General features: G+C 39.8%; 3 protein-coding genes across 3 annotated transcripts; 2 read left to right on the forward strand and 1 right to left on the reverse strand.

The window, feature by feature from the left end:
- LOC119729321 lies at positions 1–5,049 on the forward strand. Its single transcript, XM_038201949.1, has 5 exons — positions 1–121; positions 1,396–1,515; positions 2,439–2,567; positions 3,170–3,280; positions 4,897–5,049. Exons 1-5 carry the CDS (start codon positions 11–13, stop codon positions 5,029–5,031), a joined length of 606 nt encoding a protein of 201 aa, XP_038057877.1. The 5' UTR covers positions 1–10; the 3' UTR covers positions 5,032–5,049.
- Positions 5,044–23,671, forward strand: LOC119729312. Its single transcript, XM_038201937.1, has 8 exons — positions 5,044–5,126; positions 5,920–6,063; positions 7,189–7,366; positions 20,386–20,536; positions 21,155–21,276; positions 22,066–22,205; positions 22,416–22,557; positions 23,286–23,671. Exons 2-8 carry the CDS (start codon positions 5,956–5,958, stop codon positions 23,489–23,491), a joined length of 1,047 nt encoding a protein of 348 aa, XP_038057865.1. The 5' UTR covers positions 5,044–5,126; positions 5,920–5,955; the 3' UTR covers positions 23,492–23,671.
- LOC119729304 lies at positions 12,897–14,406 on the reverse strand. Its single transcript, XM_038201929.1, has one exon. The coding sequence runs from the start codon at positions 14,329–14,331 to the stop codon at positions 13,282–13,284; it is 1,050 nt and encodes a 349-aa protein (XP_038057857.1). The 5' UTR covers positions 14,332–14,406; the 3' UTR covers positions 12,897–13,281.
- Positions 23,672–24,728: the final 1,057 nt, after the last annotated feature.

Genomic DNA, 24,728 nt, shown 5'->3' on the forward strand with positions numbered 1-24,728 from the left:
CCGGCTTGGTATGTGGAGTCGGGCTACATCTAATGGGTTCCGTGTGGACTCTAGCCCTCCTGATGTAGTGGATGCACCCGCTGTGGATGTGACTCAGGGGATGGCTGTCAGAAACACTCAAGTAAGAACCCAAAATGATTCACAATTAAAAACGGCCATTTTGTTTCATTCTACATCTTGGACAACCCTGTACTTGCATTGCACTGAATAGACTATTAACCCATTCGCGCTGGAGGCCGTGTATGTACGCAAAAGTTTTGTGGTATTCGGAATGAATGACGGATAAACATGTAGGGAGCGAGGCCGGAAATTTCTGTCAGTGACTCGCTCGCAGCGAGCGAGGCCGGAAATATGAGTGCACGCTGCCCGAGGGTGATGGCTTCAACCCCCCTGGCTTGAGGTGAAAATACATCCCGCACCTGGTTCCATTCTTGTCAAAAAAAATCCTGGCGTGAACTGGTTAAGTAGAAAATAAGCAGAAGGAACATGTAGCAGGGGAAGTGGCGTTTGCTCTCTTTTGGATCTCATGACAACATTTAGCAACAGGAACTGACAGATAATAACCATACACAAGTACACAAGAATGTCCATAAGTTATCCTTCCTTTTGAAATGTTTCCATTTAAAAAAAATTGAACAAAACTTGGAGCAGGTTTGAACCTGCAATCGTCAAATTGCTATTCGGTGCTCTACCAACTGAGCAATCTTGCCCTATTTTGGTGGTTCTCCATTTTCCCAATATCTTTGTTCAAAGGGGGCTTGTCAGAAGCCATAAACCAGTATATGCCATGTTGCCAGGGATCACACCACATGCCATGATGCTAGCAACATAGCAACACTGCAAACATGGGAAATATATGGGCATAACTCAGAGAGGATGCTGCTTGTTATAACAAATTTTCAATAAACCATAATTGGACATTTTCCCATATAACTAACTCTAGACTCATGGGACCGAAGGATTTCCATGCCCCCTATTTTCAGAGACATATTCTGCAGACAAGAGAGGATAAAATTAGAAACCTTTTGTGTTTATGTTTAACCAGTTAGTGCCAGAGGATGTGTAGGCCTATACACGCAAAAGTTTTCTGAAATTCAGATTGGATGACAGATAAACCCGCAACGAGTGAGGCCGGAAATATCTGTCAGCGACCCGCTCGCAGTGAGCAAGGCCGGATATCTCAGGGTGTGCTACCTGCACATTTGGCCTGAACCCGTCTGGCATCGAGGCTTGTGAGAAATAATCCCACGCCTGGGTCTGTCACTGTCAAAATAAACCCGGCTTCAAACTGGTTAAACAAGATTAGTCTTGCATTTATCCGTGATAAAATTGCTTTTGGTTTTTTTGCGATTTCAAATCTCTATTTGAAATTAACCTGTAACATTCTTTGTTTAGGTTCTGCGGGATCTGATTCACTTTTCCTGGAAGTTCAGTGACCCTGAAAGTGGTATTAAAGACCAGTACGTATCAGTCAGCACACATCACAATGGAGATGTGAATATTCCATCAATAAAGGTAAAGTTTTTATCTGTATAAAAATATTCATGGGTTGAGATGGGAGAGGTGAAAATGAAAGTACAAAGAGTGAGCTAAGTTTACCAAATATAACCAACATAATGTGCAATCGGTCTAGGTAACAATTTTAAATACATACAGGGTGTATCAAAAAGGAAACCCAGATGTAAATGTCAATTATAACAAATCTAATAAATGTTTTCAAATAAGTTAAAGATAATGCGAAATGTCAATGTGTCCTCTTCCCAATGATACCTTGATTATGTGTCTGTGGCCACGGATGACTGAGCATTCGTTATTCTGTCAAGAGTCAAAACCTGTACTGGGCCAAGTTTTACCTAGCTATTAAGATTGCTGGCTGGTTTGTTGTGCAAGGGTTGAAATGGACTAGACTTCATGCAGAGCTTTGGGTGGAAAGAGGTGGCGGCCACGTTGAAGGCATCGGGCCATGAGGGGTAAACTTCACGTGCTATATAAATTGTTTTAAAGAACAGGATGCATTCTTTCTTTAAATAAAGCCGTTCTACGTGCCCAGAATACCAGTTACCCAGAGTACCAGGTACTCTTTTTCACAAACTTGGCCCAGTGCAGGTTTTGACCCTTGACAGAATAACAATGATTGCTCAGTCATCCGTGGCCCCAGACACACAATCAAGGTATCATTGGAAAGAGGACACATTGGTGTTTTACATGATTTTTAACCTATCTGAAAATATTAGGTTTTTTTTGTAGTTTACATTAATTTTGTAGTTTACATTTGGGTTGCCTTTTTTTTTTAAACACCCTTGTACAGCCGTTCCACCTTTTTGACAGTTGGAAGGTCGACCATTTGTCACTTCGCATTCCGCTGTTTGTCTGAATTGGATTGCAGTGTATGTTTATTAGCAGCAACTTAATGGATCTGATTCTGGTATCATTTGAAGATTGCAGGGAGTGAGTTGGACTACACCTTCACCAATCTGACATTACATGAAGGCAGTCGTTACATCGTTACCGTAGTGGCTTGTAACTTTGCTGGTCTCTGCACTCAGGCCAATACGGAATCCTTTTTGGTAAGTGACATCCACTTCACAATCCCTGATCATAACCACACATGTACCTCCACCAACTTGACCTTTCATGACAGATTTTAGTACTTCTACATTTAATCTCTGGTAGACCTTTCCATCCATCAGAGTGATCGATTCAGTTCTTTGAGTTGCCATACACACATGCCATAGACTGCTTATCTCTGTTGTCATCAGTCGTCATTATTACCATTTGTGTTATTTACAATTTAGAGGTAAACTTGTGATCACATCACTAGAAAATTTTGTACCTGAAATTTTTTGACCGAAACCTTGGTCTCTATCAGCAGGATGACCCGGATGTTGCATTCTTGATCTTACAGACACGTGATCCCAACACCGGGTCATAGACTCCTGGGAGTTTGTACCTCCCCCGGTCCAGAGAAAGTTTGAAGGCTCTTATGTAGGCTGCCTCCTTCATCCCCCTTTCGAAGTATCATGCGTCTCTGTCTAAGATGTTTACTTTAGATATGTCTGCAGTGTTATTGATGTCTTAATTTATCCCCACCCATAATCCTTTTTAACTAGTTCTCTCATTAGTAAGATGGCACTGTACCATCATTTCTTGTATCATTTCTCTTCCTCAGGTTGATGGCAGCCCACCTTCTGTTGTGACTTTTGCCATTGGCACAGAGAGTGCTGCTAACTTGCAGCGTCATCACATCATCTGGATTGATCCAACTGAACCGGCTGAAACTGTGAGTTTATGATATTACTGTTCAGTCTTTGACAGTTTTGTAGAATTTTCATAGCATTTAGCTTTCAGTGAATAAAAGAAGACAAAATGCTGAATCACTGTTGCTGCTGTTTTATTGAAATTCTTGTGAAAATTCGTACTTAAGAAAGTACACCTGTTATGTTTAAATGAGAAGATATACAGAAATTTATAATTGAAAAAAGTGTTTAGGAAGTTTGTTGAAGGGAAAGCATTTGACAGACTTAACTAAGTATAGTACCAGTTTTGGTTTGCTGTTTGCATGTTGAAATCTCCAAGTAGCAACGGCAGTTTCCACATGAACCTCAAGTTCCTCTAATCAATAATAGGATGTCTTGTGCCCTACATCAGAGACTGTCAGAATCACACAAAGAAGACAACTGTCCCTTGAATCCTGCTAAAATGTTTGTGAATGTGAATTTTTTTTTTTAGTTATTGTGGTATGATTCATACAGGGTGGTTAAAAAAAAAAGGACACCCACATTTGACAGCAATTTTCACTTATTTTCAAAATTATTTTTAACTGTCGATTAGTAGCTATTAAAGTACTGGCCTTTAAGCAAATGTGATGAAGAAATCGTTGCATTTACACATTTTGTTGTTGAGCTATGCTAATTTGAACATTTCATGTGCGAAACCTGTTTTTCCATGGAGGTATACATTCCCTTCGCTTGACTGAGCTCAGCTATTGGAGCTTTATTTGAAAGGGCATGACATTTGATTGTTATGTTATGTAATGTTATGCAACAGTGAACTTAAGCTGACAGCTCATTGAGTAGATGATCTTAACACTGACATGAATAATTGGACGGCTTCAAAAAAAGTTACCATGGCAAAATATATTTTGGTGGGAAGGTTTTTTTTTAAAGAGGTTGTGGAATGCTCGAAGACATTTCCGTCATTTTTCGTGTATATGTAGCCTAAGGTGTGATGAAATAAAAACGACTATTGTTTCTGTCATGAAATGAGTACAAAAGGTACTTTTGAGAGCTGTTTTTCAGGTCCAGTTTCGACCCGAACGTGCAACTGTGTAAAAGTCGTCGTTGCGGGCAGCAAACAAAACACAGTAAATCGTGACGTAATAAACAGGACTCGTGTATGCTACTGTGCATCGGGAGTCCTGTTTATTACGTCACGATTTACTGTGTTTTGTTTGCTGCCCGCAACGACGACTTTTACACAGTTGAACGTTCAGGTCGAAACTGGACCTGAAAAACAGCTCTCAAAAGTACCTTTTGTACTCATTTCATGACAGAAACAATAGTCGTTTTTGTTTCATCACACCTTAGGCTACATATACCCGAAAAATGACGGAAATGTCTTCGAGCATTCCACAACCTCTTTAATTTTTATGAACTACGAAAACGTCAAATGTACATGGAATAACCCGTGGACAAGACTGATTTTGGTGACTTGTATTCAAATTAGCATAATAATCACTATTTTTGCGACTTTTACTAAGCTTTTTTTTCACCATGCATAGTTAAAGGCCTATACTTTACTACTATGTGATAAGATATTTAAAATAAGTTCATTAAGTTGGTGAAAATTGCTTTCAAAAGTGTTTTTAACCACCCTGTATACTAACCTCCAAAACAGCCTGATGGAACAGACTACGCCACCGACTCAATCAGCTCTACCACGGAGAGTCCACCGACCACCCCATCTCCTCCACGCCACCACTCTGGCTGGATGACGTGGCTTGAAGACCCCCGTACATCCCTGGTTCCTTAGCCCTTGCCTGGCTGGGATTTGCTGATGTACACTCTGGTATCAGCCACTACTTGGTCTCTGCCGGACGCACGTACAGCGGCACTGAACTCACTCCGGTACCTTTATGCTTTATTTGGAATTCCAGGTCCAGCATTATATGGCTGTTATTGACAAATGAAAATTTTTCAAATAATTGCATAAATAGTTCAACATTGATCTGCCCCCCCCCCAAAAAAAAGTGTTAATCATTTGTTGACCATTTTATTCAATTGTATTTGAACTTTCATTGATGTGTTCTGTTTGTTGCATCTCTGGGCAAGTTTGCACAACAACCATTGTGGTCAACCAATGGTTGGTTGGTATCAAACAGGGCGCATGCGCTGTAACATTAAAGTGCGAACGACTCTAGTCAAACCATTGTCAACATATGGCGGTCACGAGTATGTATGGATTGTTTACGTTCTTTGACCTGTTGAATGAACCGGAAGATATCTCCGAGGCCCACCAGTGGGTAGTACAACTCGCTACGGTTTAACCTTTTGTCAATGGTTCCCTCTGCACTTAAGTAACAAAACGAGGCTACTGATAACCAGTGATGCGACCAGCCCCAGTAGGCTGGTTCCAAATATTTTACTAGCGTAGTCCAACCATCGTCCAGTAGACAGAGTTCGGGTTAACTTATTCGAACTATGGTTAACAGTAGTTCTTGCACAAACTTGCCCTTTGATTCAGTTTTCTATGTCAAGTTTTCTGTTAATTGCAAGAATCTGAAGCGCTCTTTGCTCTAGATGACTCTTTTGAACTATCCAATTCTGGTTTTGTGTGGTTTTCGAGAATGTTATATTTTGTTCAGTTTATGGAACTCTTGTGTGTCAAAAGTGAAGTAAATGACAATTTTGTTTTCCTAAGAATGGACCGGTTCGTGTAAACCACAGCAATGACGGCATGTCATTGGATGAAGGCATCGCACAGACAGCCATCATACCACTAGAGGGCAGTATAACAGACCCATCTCATCTGTATCTCTGCATCTCCATCTGGGCTGTTAATGGGGTAATGAGTTGTAATTGTTATGAATCTTTACAAATGTAGATTAAAACACGTTTGGTTGGAAAAGTGTAAAACCTCTGATTTGCAAGTGTAACATTCATTTGAAATGTTACTTGTAATTGGTCTCAAGTCATCTGGAGCCATCGTGCAATTTTATAGATTCAGTTCAAATTGAGATCAGCCATTTTGGAAAATATTTGACATTATCATAATCCTCAAAGGAATGTATCTTTTCATAATTTATGAAAGGATACATTCCTTTGAGGTCTCTATTAAAATAATCATGTATGAACTGAGGAGAACTTGTGGAGTATTTAAATTTTTGGTCATATTTTAAAAAGTGAAACAAATCACAATATTTGTATTAACATTTATTCTCCATTCAACATGAAACAATACCAAATGGTGAAAGCCGAGGTTGATCAACTCCAGTTAGAGGTAGAGTAGATCATTTGCAGCTATCCAAAAAGTAACTGACTGAATTGTTGTTGACAAGCTTACTTGGTTTAATGATAGTAATGGCACTATTACAACTCCCTGCGAAATGGTTCCTTCTTGCTTGCTGTCATTATGAAGAAAATAATAAAAGAAGGTCATTTTCCAAGGATGAGCCAAATGTCACATTTTGCAAGTGTTGACACGACGCACACCTGCGCGGGGTTGCTATTATTCATCGGCTCAGTACGCGACATCACGTATAGCTGCAGTAGCCTGAAAGAGAACGTGTGCCGCATGCTGATTTCGTGCGCAATTTAAACATGACTCAGCAACTTTAGAATTGAAACCGAGATTCTAGAATATTGTTTTCTCTGAGTGCACAGCATTCATAGAGCTAAAACTTCATCAGGTTAGTTGTTAAGCACCTGTCTTTAGTTTTTGAGCACTTTCGTTGCTTCAAACGAAAAAATGCACAAATGACAAATGATCTACCCTTCCTTTAAGATGTTAAATGGGCAAAACCTTATATTGATTTACATCACCCTGACGCAGATTCATCTCGTGAAAAGATGTTACTGGTCATAAAAACTTTGTCTCATTCTAGGAAGAGGTTTGGTTGTAACTTGATCAATGAAAGTATAAAAAGATAAACTACTTTTTGAATTCATATTGTTTTTAATATCTCTCTAGGTTGGGATACCAAGCAGCCGCCATCATTCCACTTTCGAAGCCACTCCTACTCTACCAGACGAGGGCTCCCTTGTCCTGCTGCGACGCTGCTTCCCTACAACATGCAAGGGCCATTGTGCGTGTGCACCCATTGATAGAGCATGTAATCCAGACCAGTCTTGCACTGATGTCACTCACAGTAAGTTTAGGTGTATAGGCCATTCCATATTCACTCCAACCAGAGGTCCTATATGGCAATCGACTCGGATTTGGCTTAAAAAAACCTAGAAGTACCTTTCTGTGTATAATGAACACATGCAACAATTTAAGCACCATCTCCTAAGGGTTTCTGAGATATGGCCTTAACAAAGATTGGTGCCATGCCCACTTTCGCAAACGCATAAATTTATAGGGTTTTTGGAGGCTAATATCTTGGAAATGAATCAAGGATTTGTGCTGAAAATTGCTACCAAGGGTAGCAACTATTGGCACAAATCATCATTATGAGTTTAAAAAATTTCATTTGTTTAACCTGGTATTAAACCGTGTTTACTCATTGAATCCTTGACACCATAGAGTGTTGGGGTGGTTGAGGGGTGTATAAAGAATTGACAAGTCCGGCACTTTTGGGCGGTACAGAGACTAATGTGTTAATCCTTAGAACTAGATGGAGATCCAAGAACAAGGTTCTCGGTTACCCTCAGTCTGTCATGGGCTCCATGCACAAGTACCCTTTCAACAGACAGAAAGTAGAGTTGGGGGCCGGTTCTTAGTCCATCCACTGCGTATTTTGAATGATCCAAAGATATTGGGGGCGGGATTAGTCGGGGAGACCATCGCAAGTAAAATTTGATTGTATTCACGCGCTGACTACGCCTGACGCTCACGCGAAGACACTGTGGCTAATAGCTTTGGCACGTTCAGGAAGTCGTGCACACTTTGTGCTCTAACCAGTAGAGTACAGTACAGTATGCACACGCTGTGTGTCCTGTCCACGATGCTCTGAAAAGTGGCAAAAACGCGCCCTCTTTTGTTGGTGCACTGAGCCCATAGTCAAGCTTTATAGTTAGCAGAGACGCTTTTTTTCGCAGTGTACATGTATTTCCATGAACCAAAGCTGAAAAGTAACATGCCAACTGATGACAAAGTATGACAATTTTGTGAGATGATGATGATAAAGGCGCAACCTCGTACCCAGGGTGTCGAACAGTACGCGCCCATCACTATCTGCTCTCTCACCCTGGTATTGGATCATTTGCATGTGCAAGATTTTTGCACACGTATGTAAATTAGTCTCCCTGTGGGCGATGTATTCTGGGCGCACGTAATAGTCTGGTTCCGAATTGAACTTCGCATCTTCGTCGCATTCATAACGTAGTCTGTGTGGTCTGGAACTAGATTTAATAACTTGATTGGAAAATTCATGCAATACAAGGCCGGCCATGTAGTCTTCGGTGTGCAAATCAATCGTTGCCGATTGCTGATGTTGAAAACAAAGGTAAAAAGAGGCGAATCTATATTTATATCGACAACTTGTGAACAGAAATTTAACCAGACATCGTCACTTCAGTACTGCACCTCACATCTCCTCTTGTTTACTTATTTATTACGTGGTAGTGTACTGGACACTCTATTAGTAAATAGTACATGACATATTAATATGAGTGTAACTCAGACAATGTCACTGTCAGACAGAGACAGTTCAGGTTGCTAACATTATTTAGATTAGGCATTTTTGGGGGGCTACTACTGCTAAACTACTGTACAAGTACAAGTAAAATCTACATTTGATGGCTCTCTCCTCGATCAGTTGCATGGAGTTGCCGGCATCTACAATGTCATCCTGGCAAATTAACAGCTTTTGGCCCTCGGTGCAATATGCAGTAAATCAGTTACAGCTCAGTGTTAATCTCAAACCTGCACAGTGTCGGGCATTATGGGAACTGTTCAATGGACATGATGTGTTTGTCATTCTTCCCACAGGCTATGGCAAAAGCCTTATTTATCAGCTAGCTGTTTATATGCTTGGACATAAACTAAACATAAAAAATCCAAAACTTCTGGTAGTCACTCCTCTGAATGCCATAGTTCAAGATCAAGCCTCAAAACTTTCTAGCATTGGGGTCCAAGTTGGTATTCTTCGTGGTCATATGACTGGGTCTTGTCCTGATCATCAAAGTGATGAAGAAGAAGAAGAAGAGACAAAGCGCATTTCATCTACAGATGTTTGTATTGCTGGGAGCACCGAGGAGCAACTACGCAAAGCAAATATTGTCTATGCCCATCCTGAAGCAGTTGTGTCATCTCGTCCCTATTTACTGTCTGATGCAATCCAAAATACCGTGGTTGCTACGGTGGTAGATGAAGCACATTGCATAGTAGAATGGGGTCTGGATTTTAGACAGGACTTTGCAAAGTTAGCCATTTTAGCTAGCCTATTTCCACATACTCCAACAGCTGCAATGACGGCAACCGCTCCCCAAGATTACAGAGAAGCCATAATTAAATCACTTTGCTTGAAGAAGCCAGTAATTATTAGCAGGAACCCCGACAGAGAAAACATCATGTATGCCGTAAAGAGTCGATTGTCCTCTACCCATGGTGTTCAAAGTTACTACGACATACTCTATCCAATAGCCATCAAGTTGCTTGAAGAACGCATCTGTTATCCATCCACTATCATTTACATGAAACTAAAGTACTGCAGCTATGCACACAGGCTATTTGAAAATGTACTTGGAGTTCATCAGTACTATCCAGAAACATGTGCTGGTCCAGATCACAGATTGTTTGGTCAGTATCATGCGCCCCAAACTGAAGAAATGAAACAAGTTCTGCTCAAGCAACTGTCATCACATCAGAACACATGCAGGGTTGTGTTTGTAACATGTGCAGTAGGGATGGGTGTAGATGCCCCAAGTATTCGCCATGTTGTACACATTGGAGTGCCACATACAATGAGAGCTTACTTTCAAGAGACAGGACGTGCAGGACGTGATGGTTGTCCAGCCACAGCCACTATGTACTTCAACGGTTCAGATATAGCAAAGAACAAGGCAGGCATGCAACAAATTATGCGGGAATTATGCCGAGGAGATAAATGCAGGAGAGCAACTATTCTTCAACATTTCGGGTACAAGCCAAGTGTCACACAGAGAAATGTCCATGCCTTGAATGTGATATGGAATTATGTCTCAACCTCCTATATGATGATGGCGACTCACAGTAGGATTTGCATGAAATGTTGTAATTAGCTGTTTCGGTTACACACCGAAACAGCTCTTGTTTTCGTTAAGATTTTTTTTTTCTTTTTTCTTTTTAGCTGTTTCGGTGACACACCGAAACAGCTCTTGTTTTCGTTAAGATTTTTTTTTTTCTTTTTTTTGCTTTTTTTTTTTCAGACTTTTTCTCCATAGGTTTAGCACACGTTTCTTCAGCCAGTCCACTTTGCCACTTTTTTAAATCCGATCGATTTCAGACTTGGTACATACTTAGACCACCACCCACAGATGGTCCTAGAGGAAATTTGTGACCGTGACGTCATCAGGTGTCGGGTTACGTCACATTATAGATGCATTTTTCCCCATATGTTTTGTACACGTTTTAAAAGACTCCACGCTGGCCTCTTCGTCAATCCGATCGACCTCAGACTTGATACATACTTAGATCACCACCCACAGATGGTTGTAGAAGAAATTCGTGACCGTGACGTCATCAGGTGTCGAGTTACGTCACATTATAGATGCATTTTCCCCCATATGTTTTGTACACGTTTTAAAACACTCCACTTTGGCACTTTCATAAATTCGATGGACTTTACACTTGGCACACACTTAGACCATCACCCACAGATGGTCCTAGAACAAATTTGTGATCGTGACGTCATCAGGTGTTGGTTTACGTCACATTAAAGATGCATTTTTCCCCGTAGGGTTTGTACACGTTTTAAAACATTCTACTTTGGCACTTTGGTAAATCCGATCGACATTAGACTTTGTATACACTTAGACTACCACCCACAGATGGTCCTAGAAAAAATTCGTGATCGTGACATCATCAGGTGTAAGGTTACTTCACATTAAAGATGCATTTTCCCCATAGGTTTTGTACACGTTTTTCTTCAAACCATGTACTTTGGCACTGTATGTCTGATTGACTTTTCACTTGGCAGATGACATTCGAAGTGACTTCATCAAGTGTTCATCACGTGCACAGAGTATTTCAAATATCCGAAACAGCTTGTGTTTGTCCACAAACACATTTCTAGTTTTTTTTTTTTTTTTTCTTCTCCTTTTTCAGACTTTTTCTCCATAGGTTTAACACACGTTTCTTCTGGCAGTCGACTTTGCCACTTTTTTCAATCCGATTGATTTCAGACTTGGTACATACTTAGACCACCACCCACAGATGGTCCTAGAAGAAATTTGTGATCGTGACGTCATCTGGTGTCAGGTTACGTCACATTAAAGATGCATTTTTCCCCATATGTTTTGTACACGTTTTAAAACACTCCAGTTTGGCATTTTCGTAAATCCGATCGACTTTAAACTTAATTCATACTTAGACCACCACCCACAGATGGTTCAAGACGAAATTCGTGATCGTGACGTCATCAAGTGTCAGGTTACGTCACATTAAAGATGCATTTTTCCCCATAGGGTTTGTACATGTATTAACACGCTCCATTTCGGCACTTTTGTAAATCCGATGGACGTTACACTTGGTACACACTTAGACCATCACCCACAGATGGTTCTTGAAGAAATTCGAGATCGTGACGTCATCAGGTGTCACGTTACTTCACATTAAAGATGCACATTTTCCCTATATGTTTTGTACACGTTTTAAAACGCTCCACCTTGGCACCTTCATAAATGCGATCGACCTCAGACTTAATACATACTTAGACCACCACCTACAGATGGTCCAAGAAGAAATTTGTGATCGTGGCGTCATCAGGTGTTGGGTTACGTCACATTAAAGATGCGTTTTTCCCCATATGTTTTGTACACGTTTTAAAACAATCCACTTTGGCACCTTCGTAAATCCGATCGACCTCAGTCTTGATACATACTTAGACCACCACCCACAGATGGTCCTAGAAGAAATTCGTGATCGTGACGTCATCAGGTGTTGGGTTACATCACATTAAAGATGCATTTTTCCCCATAGGGTTTGTACACGTTTTAAAACACTCTACTTTGGCACTTTTGTAAATTATGCGATCGACGTTAGACCTGGTACACACTTAGACTATCACCCACAGATGGTCCTAGAAGAAATTCGCGATCGTACCAATGCCGAGATGGGTTATAGACAAATTCATGTGATGTCATCATCAAATGTCATGTGATGTCATCATCAAATGTCATGTGACGTCCCTTAAAGGGGCATTTTGTTCTTTATAGGCCTATATTTACAGACTTACATTTTCGATTTGGTTATAACTTGACATGTACGTATAATGTGCTGTTATAAATGACATTTTTAGTGACGTCACTGATTGTTCATGACGTGCACAGAGTATTTCGAATATCCGAAACAGCTTGTGTTTGTCCACAAACTCATCTCTAGTTGCACAATCTTTCTGTACATGGAAAGTAAATCAACATCCGTCATGATCGACCCACACTAGCAAAAACTTGTCTTGTATCATCTCTTTATTGTCCACCTTCAAAAACCAATCCCCAAAAATAAAACAAAGTACATGTAAAAGATAAGCTCCCAATTATGCAATTGCAAGGAACACAATGATTATTACATGATGCCAATCAATGTGTTTCTAGTCACACTGAAAAAAATTAATACATTTGGCGTTAATGGTGTAAAAAGTCAAATTGATTATTTTTATTTGCTCTTATAAATGTTTTGTCTTACAAGAACTCTGTGGTGGGATGATGGTCATGAAAGGTTTTTTCCTTTCTTTTTCAAATGTTCAAATGTTTTCGTAACATTAACATCTGTGTTTGTTGCAATGTTTGTAGGCTTTGCTACACAAAGGCATTGCCCGACCAAAACAACTTTTATTTGCAAAAAAAATCTATCTTGTGTATTTTAATTAATAAGAAAAAAATTGGACAGGTTACTGGCACACTTGTGTTTTTTGGTTTGCCTTTACAATAAACCTTCTTGGATACATTTGACATGTTTACGAATCCATGAGCTTAACTTGTCGTGATTGACATTATTGATCACACAGAAGGGGACCTTTGTGAAAGTGCTGTGTAATCTTCCTGCCCTGAAGCTAAATGGCTGTAGTTTACTCAAATCTTTAATGACCTGGTATTCATCCTTTGCAGCTGACCTATGAGTGTGTTTCACTGACAAATTGTGTACACTGGTATTACCAGCAAAATTCTCAGAAATTTTCTGCAGACCTGCTTGCGCTTTTGAGATTCGTTGGATAGCTTTCACAGTTTTATTTGGTCCCATGCACTGTATTTGTTTCTTGCCTTCTCTGTTGTAAATCTCTTGCATTAAATCACACTCCATATTGTTGCCAGGACCTCCTCTAATACTACAGAAACGTCCCCACAAAACTCTTTGGGCCATTTGGGGAGTTAAAAGTGCTTCCACCTGAGCAATAGCAACTAGCGTTTCTAGAGCATATTTTTTCTTTTTCTGACCCATTGCATAGAAGTACAAAAGTAGCCTTTTCATGTTTATCAGGAGTCGACTTCCATCTCCTTCTTTAGTTGTGTCAATCATTTGTCGGAGAAACACATACATGTCAAGCAAACACATCCCATAAGATCTAACTCCATCTAAACGATTTACCGTTTGTGAAGGTGATGGTGTTTCATCATCAGGTTTTGACACTTTTACCGAAGACGGTTGCAGATTCGGAGTGGGAGGAGGTTTTGGAGGGTTAGTGATCTGGGACGTGTGTGCAGTGACTTGTATGTTTTCCTTCACCTTCTCAACCACCACTTCAGCATTATCTTCAGGCTGTCTTACTGTGTAATTATGATCAAGGGCAACTCTGCTGCACTGAACCAATCTATCTTTGGCAACTATCATCTGCTCAGACTCATGACTGACTAGTACATACTGATCCACAAATTCAGTAATAACCTTATCAAAATACAGCTCTGTGTGAGCTTGTCGTTCTCGCTGTAGTTTTGTAGGGATGTGCTGGGTAGGTTCAGATGAGATGTCTTTCATTCCCTAGAATTGACAAGCAGCATTCCGAAGGTATCCCTTGCCAACAGTCAGAAACAGCTGCTCACACGCTTCATAATTTTGTCAGGAGTTGTCACATTGCGCCTTCCAATCCTCTCCCGAAAGTACTTCAGAGTACCTACATCGTGAGCTGACTTGTTGCTGAACAGCACATCGAAAGCCATCTGAAAATATTTGTGTAAAAAAAGAAAGCAAACAATCTGTTAGAAGTGGGAATGCAAGGGTATTTTAAAGGTTCAATAAAAAAGTGAGTTTTCCCATACTGTGGGCGTGGAAAGATACTTGGTTTTTTTTTAAGAAAGTATTCAGGCTTATGGCATTTGGAACATAAACACACATCATTTTCAGTGATTGCAAGTGGGATAAAAACTTCATCTTCAGTTCAAGCAAAAATAGTACAGATTATATGCACACTGAACATGAGCTTTGCTGTGGTTATCGTAATCACATGTATGCATGATATAGAGTGATATGGGCAGTGATATTTTGGAATTATATCGCCACCATTGTTATGAACTGACCAATTAGGATTGAGGATTCAACTTGATTTGAAGATAAATGCAGAATATTGTTAAGAATTTAAGCGGTTTAAAAACGAGAGAAGGAACATCATCATCTACAAAATGTACGTTTTTTGTTTCTATCCAAAAATTAGAAAACTTCTAAAACAAGGTCAGGAAGGCTGCAAATTTTGTTGTCATGGGTGCTTTTTGGAAAGTACAGGAAAATGCATAATCCAAAACGTACATTCAAAAAAGCCTTTTTAGCATGCCAAATTTCACAGACGAAGGGGTACAGATGATCGAACCGCTGTCTTGCAGTGTGAACTCCAGCCCTGAGATCCTTTGCCCCGGCAAGCCGGACTCTTGTCAGCTGGTCACCACCAACAGGAATGTGGACGTGCTGTAGCGGATCAGCTGGATCCACTTGCATCATATGAGATCCTGGCTGGTCTGGTCTTGACTGAACATTCGGACATGAAGCTGGTGTATCAGACTTTGCTCCAGTTTCCTGTAACACATATTTAAAAAAGAAAAGAAAAAAAAGGTAAATGCCATATTTGCTTTTGCTGTAATTTCCAGGAATGGATGGATTTGGGGTTAGTTTTTTTTATAACAAATGTTGATACACTGACCCGTTTTACAGTTATGTGTTCATAATGCTGGGAAAACCAAGAAAAAAGTGCTGTTCGTGTAGTCTGGTTCCCTGACCCAACTTCAGATGAAACAAAGCCAAAAGGATTTTTTTCGAGAAGGGGGCACATGTTTTTCCCCCAAAAAATTTCTTTATTTCACAACACATTCTTGTTTTATCATTTTTAGAGGGGGGTGGGGCAGGAACATTTTTATGCTGCCATATCACAGCTGGTACATGTGTACATGATTCTTCCAAACACACATGTACAACAGAAACAGGTTGATTCTTTGTGTTTCAAGGTTTAGTCTTTGTGTAGAATCACCATACAACACCCAAATTTAAATGTTTTGGTTTTTGTGTGTTAAGGAAGGGCAGCATGCATTATTTTATATTTGGCAATAACTTACGTTGTCAGTGCCTGAACAGATGACAACACCCTCGTCTTGTAGATCTTTGGTATGGACATGATCATGGAAAGTAAGCTCGTCAGCTCCCAACATGCAGAAATCCGCATCCCCATCTCCCTGAGAAGAACAAGCATGCAATTTAGGTTACTTCAAAACTCAAAAGTAGAAACTTCTCATTGAATCAATTTCAATTGTAACCTTTCCAAAAAAGAGAAAATCACCCTATCCCTCACACTTTCCCCTCCTCAGGGACCCAAAACCTGTAACAACAATACTGTAGACACTGTTGTGCAAGTTCCAAATTTCCTTAAGGTTCTTAGTATTTGCTAGTGGGGGAAAATTGCACTCTAATTAAGTTATGTTTGAACCAAAACAACTATACTTTATCATTTAGTCAGTGAATCAGCACATGTATGATATGTACGAGATAGATTGGATACGTCTGTACATTTGTCAAGTCTTATTTACAGCTATTATGATCAACTATCTATGTGTGTAAGTGTCATTATTTTTTCTTTAGTAAAATTTAAAAAAAAAATGTTTTGGGTTGTGGTTGTAACAAATACATGGCCGGTGATTATTCCATTTGTATGAGACAGCAGGATTTTACTTTCGAAACATGCGTCTAACTTGTTCACACTTACTTCAGTTTGCTTTTCAACCAGTGGAGTTGCAGATTCTTTTCGAAATATATTTGGACCCATTCTTCGTATCTGCTAAGGATCTGGACCACTTCCCCATAGTTATTCTCGTTGCATGGGAGAATCTCTTGGGTAAACAGGGCACTCTTCTCCTTTGTAATGTCACTGTACTTGTGCTTGATGTGATGTGGTATGACCGACTTCATGAAAGCCAATGCAGGACAGCACTCGACAATGTCTCTTGCCACCAGAATCTTGTAGCTCTTCTTCAGTGTGTTGATTTCATCCTCGTTAGGCACGAAAGATGAGATGGGACACTGCTGGAGTGGTCGGGTTGGTTTGTCATCAGGCAGTTCAAATGATATCCTGTCAAATACAATGGTGCTTGCAAAGTAATGTAAGTCAATGTTCTTTGCATCCTTCGTCATGTCATGTCGCAGAACCCGGAGGTCAAAGTTATCTCCAATAATCTGGAATTTGCTTCCCTTCTTGACCAGTTCCATTGCTTCCTCGTTGAAATGACCACCGATTTTGTTCAGCAGCACATCTTTTTGTGTGAAGGACTGGCATACTCCCACCCGCTGAAACTCCCTGTAGATCTGTTTGGAAAATAAATATTGAAGAAAAACCCTGTATGATTGAATGACTTATTAAGATTTGGATAAAGTAAATGTAAAGCCTTGATCTGGGGCTGATGATCCTCTTAATACAAAATTCTGGATTAAAAAAAAACATTTTGAATTTGAATTAACAAGACTTGACTGTAAGGTTTCAAATACATGTAGCTGTTTTCAGTGTGGATTTCTTTTGTACAGACTGTATAACCATGGAGGTAGAATTATGGTTTTCAGAAATTCACCCACCATTTTACACAAGCACCACTTGAAGGGGACGGGGGGGGGGGGTCCTCCACAGTGTCTCAGGCTTTGGGGGCAAAAAGCATATTTCATTTGTGGATTTTATTTGTGTTCATTATTGAAAACAAAGTGCCTGCTGCAGGAGTTATAATATTTTCCATCTTGAATATTTCCACTTGAGTGTCATGGAAAAGCTTGCATAACATTACATGAAGAATACTCTCACTCTGGGGTTTTGTTAGAATTTACCATGGTCGCTGGTGTTAATATAAAATAACAGAAATTGAAGAAAAAATTGACTGAAATAGTCCTAGCATTGTGTGAAAGTGATCTCTTTTACCAATAATTACAACTTAGCAACTATTTCCCATATTCCCAAAGTTTCATTTACTGCACAGAACTATACAGCTTCATGCAGTTGTCACCAACAGAATTTCAAAATAAAACTAAGTGATTTTATCGGCAATTGATTTCAGAAAAACAAACAAACAAACTGACCTCCTTCTTGGCTGCTGATCTACTTAAAAGGATCGTGAACAGCTGCTGCAGTCTTCCAATGCGACAACTCCTCTGGTACAACAGCATTCCATATGCCATGCAGATAACCGGTACTTTGGCATCCTCGAAGACATGTGAATCATCACTAGCTGTTGTCACAAGGACATCAAGTAGAAATGGACACCTGAAATGTACATTACTGCAATTATTTTTCACTTTTGTGAGTTTTATTTAAAGTATAATATATGTATATGCCTGTGACTGAGTTGGCAGTTTTCTGTACAGTTTTTACAACACAATAGAAATTTCGAATTAACTTGAACTGAGTCAGCATTTAAAAGGAAGTGCTTAAATGTTCACATGTTTGTTGGGTGGGTTGGGTTACAGAGTTGATCTGTTCTTTATCAATTCCTTCTAGTTCTAACAGGAACATATCATGCATTATTTGTTGAGGGGTGTACATAGGGATGACAAAGAGAACTGATGCCACCTACTGTTTATCCATCTCCTGGAGGATGTCTCTCCAATTGAAGTTGGAATGATCTGAGAAGTCGCATTTCCTGAGTATGGAACAACGCTGCAGACTGCAGCAGTTTGCTTTCACCTCTGCCAGACTCAAGTGCTTCACTGCACTCTGTATGGGTTTTATCCCCCACATGACGTTTGCAATGGAGTCTGGATCTCTAGCCGTTGAATTCTTCCAAGCTCAGCAAGCGCTGATTTGAACTTGTGTACTGAAATTGAATGAAATGAAGAGAAAAAGGATGTCAAAATTGATTAAAAAGGCAACTGCATAATACTGTTATTGACACGGGTATCAACAACTTCCATGTGACTGACTCACTAGTGCTCCACCATTATTGTGAGGCACTCAGCAGTTTATTAACCAGGGGAAATCAAAAGATCAAATTTTCATGACCCTTGATCCTGAGAAAAGTTGTTCTGCAAAAGCTGCAAGTTTTTTGGATGAACTCAATGCAAATTTTGCCTTTTGTTTTACATGATTAACTAGACATCTACAGAAATATGATTTAGGACAACACTTTGCAAATTGTTTGTTTCCAAATAAAAAAATGTTTCCATATTCAGATTCAGAATTCTATTTCAAAGTGTAATTAACTAGGATCTTCCAAACTGTAGTGACTATAGGCATTGTCCCCTGTCATGCCTGTAATTCAGTTCCCCCTCCCTCCCCCACCCCATTTAAAAAAAAGTTGGCGCCAAGGTCATTAACATGTCACACACTATGCACTCATCAATTGTTTCCTCCATCTTCCCCCCCCCCCCCGGGCTGCCCCACCCAAGACGTTGGGGATTGTCACTTTTGAAGTTACAAAATGGGGGGAGGGGAGGTGGGAGAGCCGGGGGAGGGGGGCAGGGGGAATTTGATAGGTGCAGATATAAACAATGTCAATGTATCATCAATATTAATAATCAATCGTTATCAAATTAAAATAAAAGCACAACACAAGCAATTATTAAGGTAGGCCTTGAGAGTTAATATAAATGTAAATAAATCCAAGAAAAAAATCCCATACCCGTGCGAGACCAGTCTTCGTTGTGGTTTGCCCATAAGTTGCGCACTTATGAGGCAAAGGCCTGGGACTTGCCGCTTCCGACGATGGGCAGGCTTTCGGGGCAATTGGCCTTGGGGGACGGGCGCGGGCCTGGGCACCGGTGTTTGGCTAAAAAATCCGCCGTTTCGCAGTAGGAACACTCTGAGCAGGAGAAGTCAGGAACCGTTTGCTACGACTGGTACGACTTAGTGTCATTTTAGCGATGTTCACACGTGCCTCCTCCAAAAACGTAACCATTTTGTGCACCTTCGTTCCACAACTTCGGCAGAGTATGTCACCAACCAAGTCGCTCAAACCCGGAACGGGTACGTTGAGTTGTGACAGCAATTGCGGGAAATTCTTTTTTCGTCCAATGACTCCCCATAAGTGCGTTCCATTTTTGTCCCTTTTGGAGCACAGCATGCAAGTATCAGATTTGACTGGGGTACTTTTAGTTTTACAGGGACTGGGCGTCGCCATTGTAGAAACTCGGCAAGACTTTCTGGGCTAGAAAAGTTGTAGGCCTACCGTGTGTGACTTTCAGACTATTTCGCGCGCAATCTAACTTAACTTTTAACGAGCTTAAAAAGAAGTCACCAACTGTACGGTGTAATTCTTATAGATTTATGAATATGGAACATATGCTAATATTGTGTTGTCGTTGTCCAATCAGAGCACAAGTACAGAGTTTCCTATCCAGGGTTTACTATTGGAAACGAGGTTGGAAATAAAGTAAGCACTGGGGACGAGGTTGATAAAGGCGTGGGTTTTAGAGATGTGAGCAAACATCTTTAAGCAGAAAAGTGATAAACATCAGTTATGATAGTAAGGAAATGATGACATGCAGCTTGATAACTATTTAAGCAGGATTCAAACCAGTGCTGTTAAACTGTTATGTTATTTTGATTGTCTTGACCCATTCTTTTACGATGACTTGAAGGTAACCCCAACACTGAGATAGAAGTTTTGGATGTATTGGATCTGATGAATGATGATATCAATAATGTGATTGATATTGATGATACCGCCACTCAGTCTATAGCTGCTGCAGTATGGCGAGTCACTGAGCAGAAAGGACTGGATATTAAGTGGTGAGACATGTGATTTATATCGATTATGGAATTGATATCTGTGAACCATTTACTATATAATTCTTGAGTGACTATGCATCTTTAGAAATTGATACTTGGTAAACTTTTACCCAGTTTAATAGTGGTGGCCACTGCTCCTTAAAGGGGTTTTTGATATGTCGTTCTATGATTGACGTTTATGATATAATTGCAGGACTGTAAGGACTCAGGTCTGTAAGATCTTTCCAACAACTTTACTTCATGTTTTTCGAAACACCCCTCTAGCTATGCTATGGTATGGCCCTCTCGCGAGAAGTTAAAAAAAACTCCTTATATGGAGATTGGCGCGCGTGTACCGCGTGTACTGCGTGATGTGACGCAGAATGCAGCTGTGCTTGTGTAGTGTGAATTTAGGACTATGAAATACTGACTCACTTGTGGTATTGCGCATGCATGCATGAGGATTGTGAACGTTCAACCAATAAAACTGTACTGGCACCAGATTTTAGAGGAGTCCAAATTTCATGTGAAATTTCAGCTGGTCTTTATCAACCGTTTAAAGCCGGCCACGTGACTGGCTGTCTACCAATAGGATTGGGTAGACTGTCGTAGAAATTTATGAATTTATAATATTTGCAGGTTCGAATGGAGCATTGGTGATGACTCTTCATCAGATCCTGTGGGAATCTTTGATCCAGTTCAGGATAGGTTATGGTATGATATTGGACAAAACAACCAAACTATCATCACACTGGATGAAGGTAATGAAATCCGTCCAATTTATAAGTCAACGTTATAAATAATGAAAAAAAAAGAAGTTTTTTAATAAATGTTGTACATAATGTACTAAATTGTACAGGGTGAGTAAAAAAACGAAACCCAAATAGCAGGATCATTTTTTGAATGAAGTTTTGCCTGTAGCACTTTCAAAATCTAGGATATGAAATCTGAATCTCTGAACTTTCTTTTAGTACAAAAAAATCATTCAAATCACTCATGTACTTTTCAAGTTACGGAATTTTGAACACAAACACCATTTTAAATTGATCCACAGATCACAAAAAGTGTTCTTTTAGTAAAACGAAAACAATTCATGTACAACGATTCATGAGAATCGTTTTCGTCTTGCTGTAGGAATATACGTGTTTGCGATCCTTGGACAGAACTTTAAAACAGAGTTTGTGTTAAACATCCCGTGACTTGAAAAGTACATGAGTGATTTGAACTATTCTTGTACTAAAAGAAAGCTTAATTACTGGGCTTTGATATCCTAGATTTTGAAAGTGTTACAGGCAAAACTTCATTCAAAAATTTGTCCTGCTATTTGGGTTTTGTTTTTTTTACTCACCCTGTATTGCATTGTATCTGTTCCCTGATGAATCGATCCATAATCCATATATTGCTCGGGCGGTTTAGGGCACAACAGGGACTGATTGGTTATTAAAGTTTCTTATAAAATGAGCAGAATGTCACCCTGACCTTGCTTTCCCCCCCCCCCTTTTTTTGTTGTGTACAAGAAGCAAAGAAACTAATGTTAATATCTGTTATAGATCACAAGATGGAGAAGGGAGTCACGTATCATGTGTTCATCAGGGCCTGGTATAATCCTACTACATACGCAGTGTTCAGATCAGATGGCATCACCCCGGATATCACACCACCAAAAATATCAACAGTCAGAGGTGCAAAGGTATGAGAATTAGAGAGTCAGATGTACAAATGGAATCTGACAAAACCTGGCAATATATCCTTTCTTTGGTTCTTTAACAGTGCTCTTTCTTCTAATAATGTGAGATCATTGAGAATACACAAGCCGTAATTGCAGTTTTATCAAACCTCTTCAGCCAATCATTCCTTCAATATTGTCAAAGTACCTGAATGAAATACGTTTTTGTTCCAGATAAAAGATCTTGCCAGATCTTATGCCAGGAAAGACACTGATTACTTGATGGATCCTAACGTCCTCTTTATCTCCTGGAAGAGAGTGTTTTTAGACGACGCGATGTCCCACTACCAGGTGTCTCTGAGTACCTACCCAGGAGGTAAGTACACTCAAATCTCACCAAATCAACTCAAAGACTCACTTTTTGTCTCGCCTGAATGAAGTTCAGGAAAGAGACTATGCAATGACTAAGTCTGCACAAGTCATGTATAGTGTGTACATGTATGTGGTATTTTGGTTAAAGTTTCATCAAATTGGTCTCGTTTCAAAAGTTGAAGTCCAATTGGAACCAAACTTAAATCATAAATACAACATAGAAATCTTCTTCTGACATTGATGTCAAAGGTCACATACCAAGGTCAAAGGTCATCTGGGGTCAAGTTGTAAAATAGGCTGAACATGTTAAATTGCTTTCATTTCAACAGTTGAAGTCCAATTGGAACCAAACTTGGGTCATAGGTGCAACATGGCAACCTTCTGTGATATGTGATAATGAAGTCAAAGGTCACGTACCAAGGTTAAAGGTCATCTGAGGTCAAGTTGTAAAATAGGCAGAACGTATTGGTCTCATTTCAAAAGTTGAAGTCCAATTGGAACCAAACTTGGGTCATATACATGCAACATGGCAACCTTCATACTGATTAGTCACTCTTTAAAGATATTCGCGAAAGCAGGCGACGCATGGTTCGAGAACCATCTTGTTTCCTATATGAGTCACCCTTGCTCTTTAAAACATTTACTAGCAGGACTAGAGGTCTCTGTGATGCGTTCTTGTCATGTTTTGCCTGACTTCAGAATGTAAAAGATGTAAACTATCTTGTTTCTCAGGTGAAGATATTCGTCAGTTTGCTGACCACACCTTCCCGGCCAGTGTGTCCTCCACACAGTTCACCAATCTGAATCTAAAGAGTGGACTGCGATACTACAGCAACGTACGAGCATTCAACAAAGCTGGTCTGCACACGCTGAAAAGCAGTGATGGCTTTGTGGTGGACACAAGGAGGCCAGATGCAGGCCTTGTGTTTGATTGTTAGTTTCTTGATTTCTTTATGCTAATCTCTGGGGTTAGAACATTTAAGGTGTCTCACGCTCTTTTTGTAGAATTCTCGTTTCGATTGTTTTATAAGTCTTGAAACCTTGTTTCGCAGGAATCTCCAAAGGTAAGTTTTGCCATCCACATTAAACTTATAGGTGTAATACCGTTCTTTGGCACAATTAAGGCTCAGGTCACCGAGAAATGGCGTTTTGACGAATAAATATGATAAATAACGGCAACAAGGAAATACAAAGTTCATTGACCTCTTCGAGGGCATCACTACCTCAAATATGATGTCCCCACATCTGAACATTCTTTTCATGGCACAAATGTTGGACTTGGGTCATACGATTGTGTAAATCGTGTTAATATCCATAGGTAGGCTTTGGTTTTACAAAGGTCATGACCTCTCGTAAGGTCACCTGTGGTTAAATATAAAATACCCTATATATGAAAATTCCCTTTATAGCATGAATGTCTTTCATTTAGACTTGAATCGTGAAAAAGCTGGGGTTTTAAGAATAAATCTTACAAATATCTATAAACAGGTTTACAAAGGTCATTTACCTCTCAAAGGTCACCAGAGGTCAGATATGAAATGTTCCCACATCTGATCATTATTTTCATTGTATGAAGACTTCTGGACCTGGATCAATACTGCAAGCTATCTCCCGTTATGTGATGTATATGTTGCAGGCTTATGACATAGACTTAGGTCATAGGAAAGTGAAGTTTTGAAGAACAAACGTTATGAATAGAGTGTAAAGTTCATTGACCTCTCAAAGATCACCAGAGGTCAAATATGAAATGCCTGTATATCTGAAAATTTTCTTCATGGCATGAAGAACCAACGTGCGAAGTTTCATGCTTTTATCACAATTTGCACAATCCTTATAGCATATCGGGGCTATGCCGCGCCACTATCGGTTCTTTGTTAAAAAAAGTTTTCCATGAGAAATGTCGGAAATGTAAAAAATAAAATAAAAACCCTGAATTCATACACAGTCATAATAAAATAAAACAGGACGTGTCAAAAAGTAACCACTATGCACTGCAGACTGTCAGATTGGTTCTGTTTAACCGATGAGATTACCTTTGTGCTGGTCCCAGAGGGCCAACCTACAGTCCTCTTTGTACCTATCTCACTGACTCACTGACGGACTGGCACCTGTGAATACGATTTGTTAAAGCCTCACCTTGGCCCCCAAATAATATCATTCAGATGACTACTTTGA

Source organism: Patiria miniata, unplaced genomic scaffold (assembly GCF_015706575.1).
Source record: "Patiria miniata isolate m_02_andy unplaced genomic scaffold, ASM1570657v1 HiC_scaffold_1, whole genome shotgun sequence".
Lineage (NCBI taxonomy): Eukaryota > Metazoa > Echinodermata > Asteroidea > Valvatida > Asterinidae > Patiria > Patiria miniata.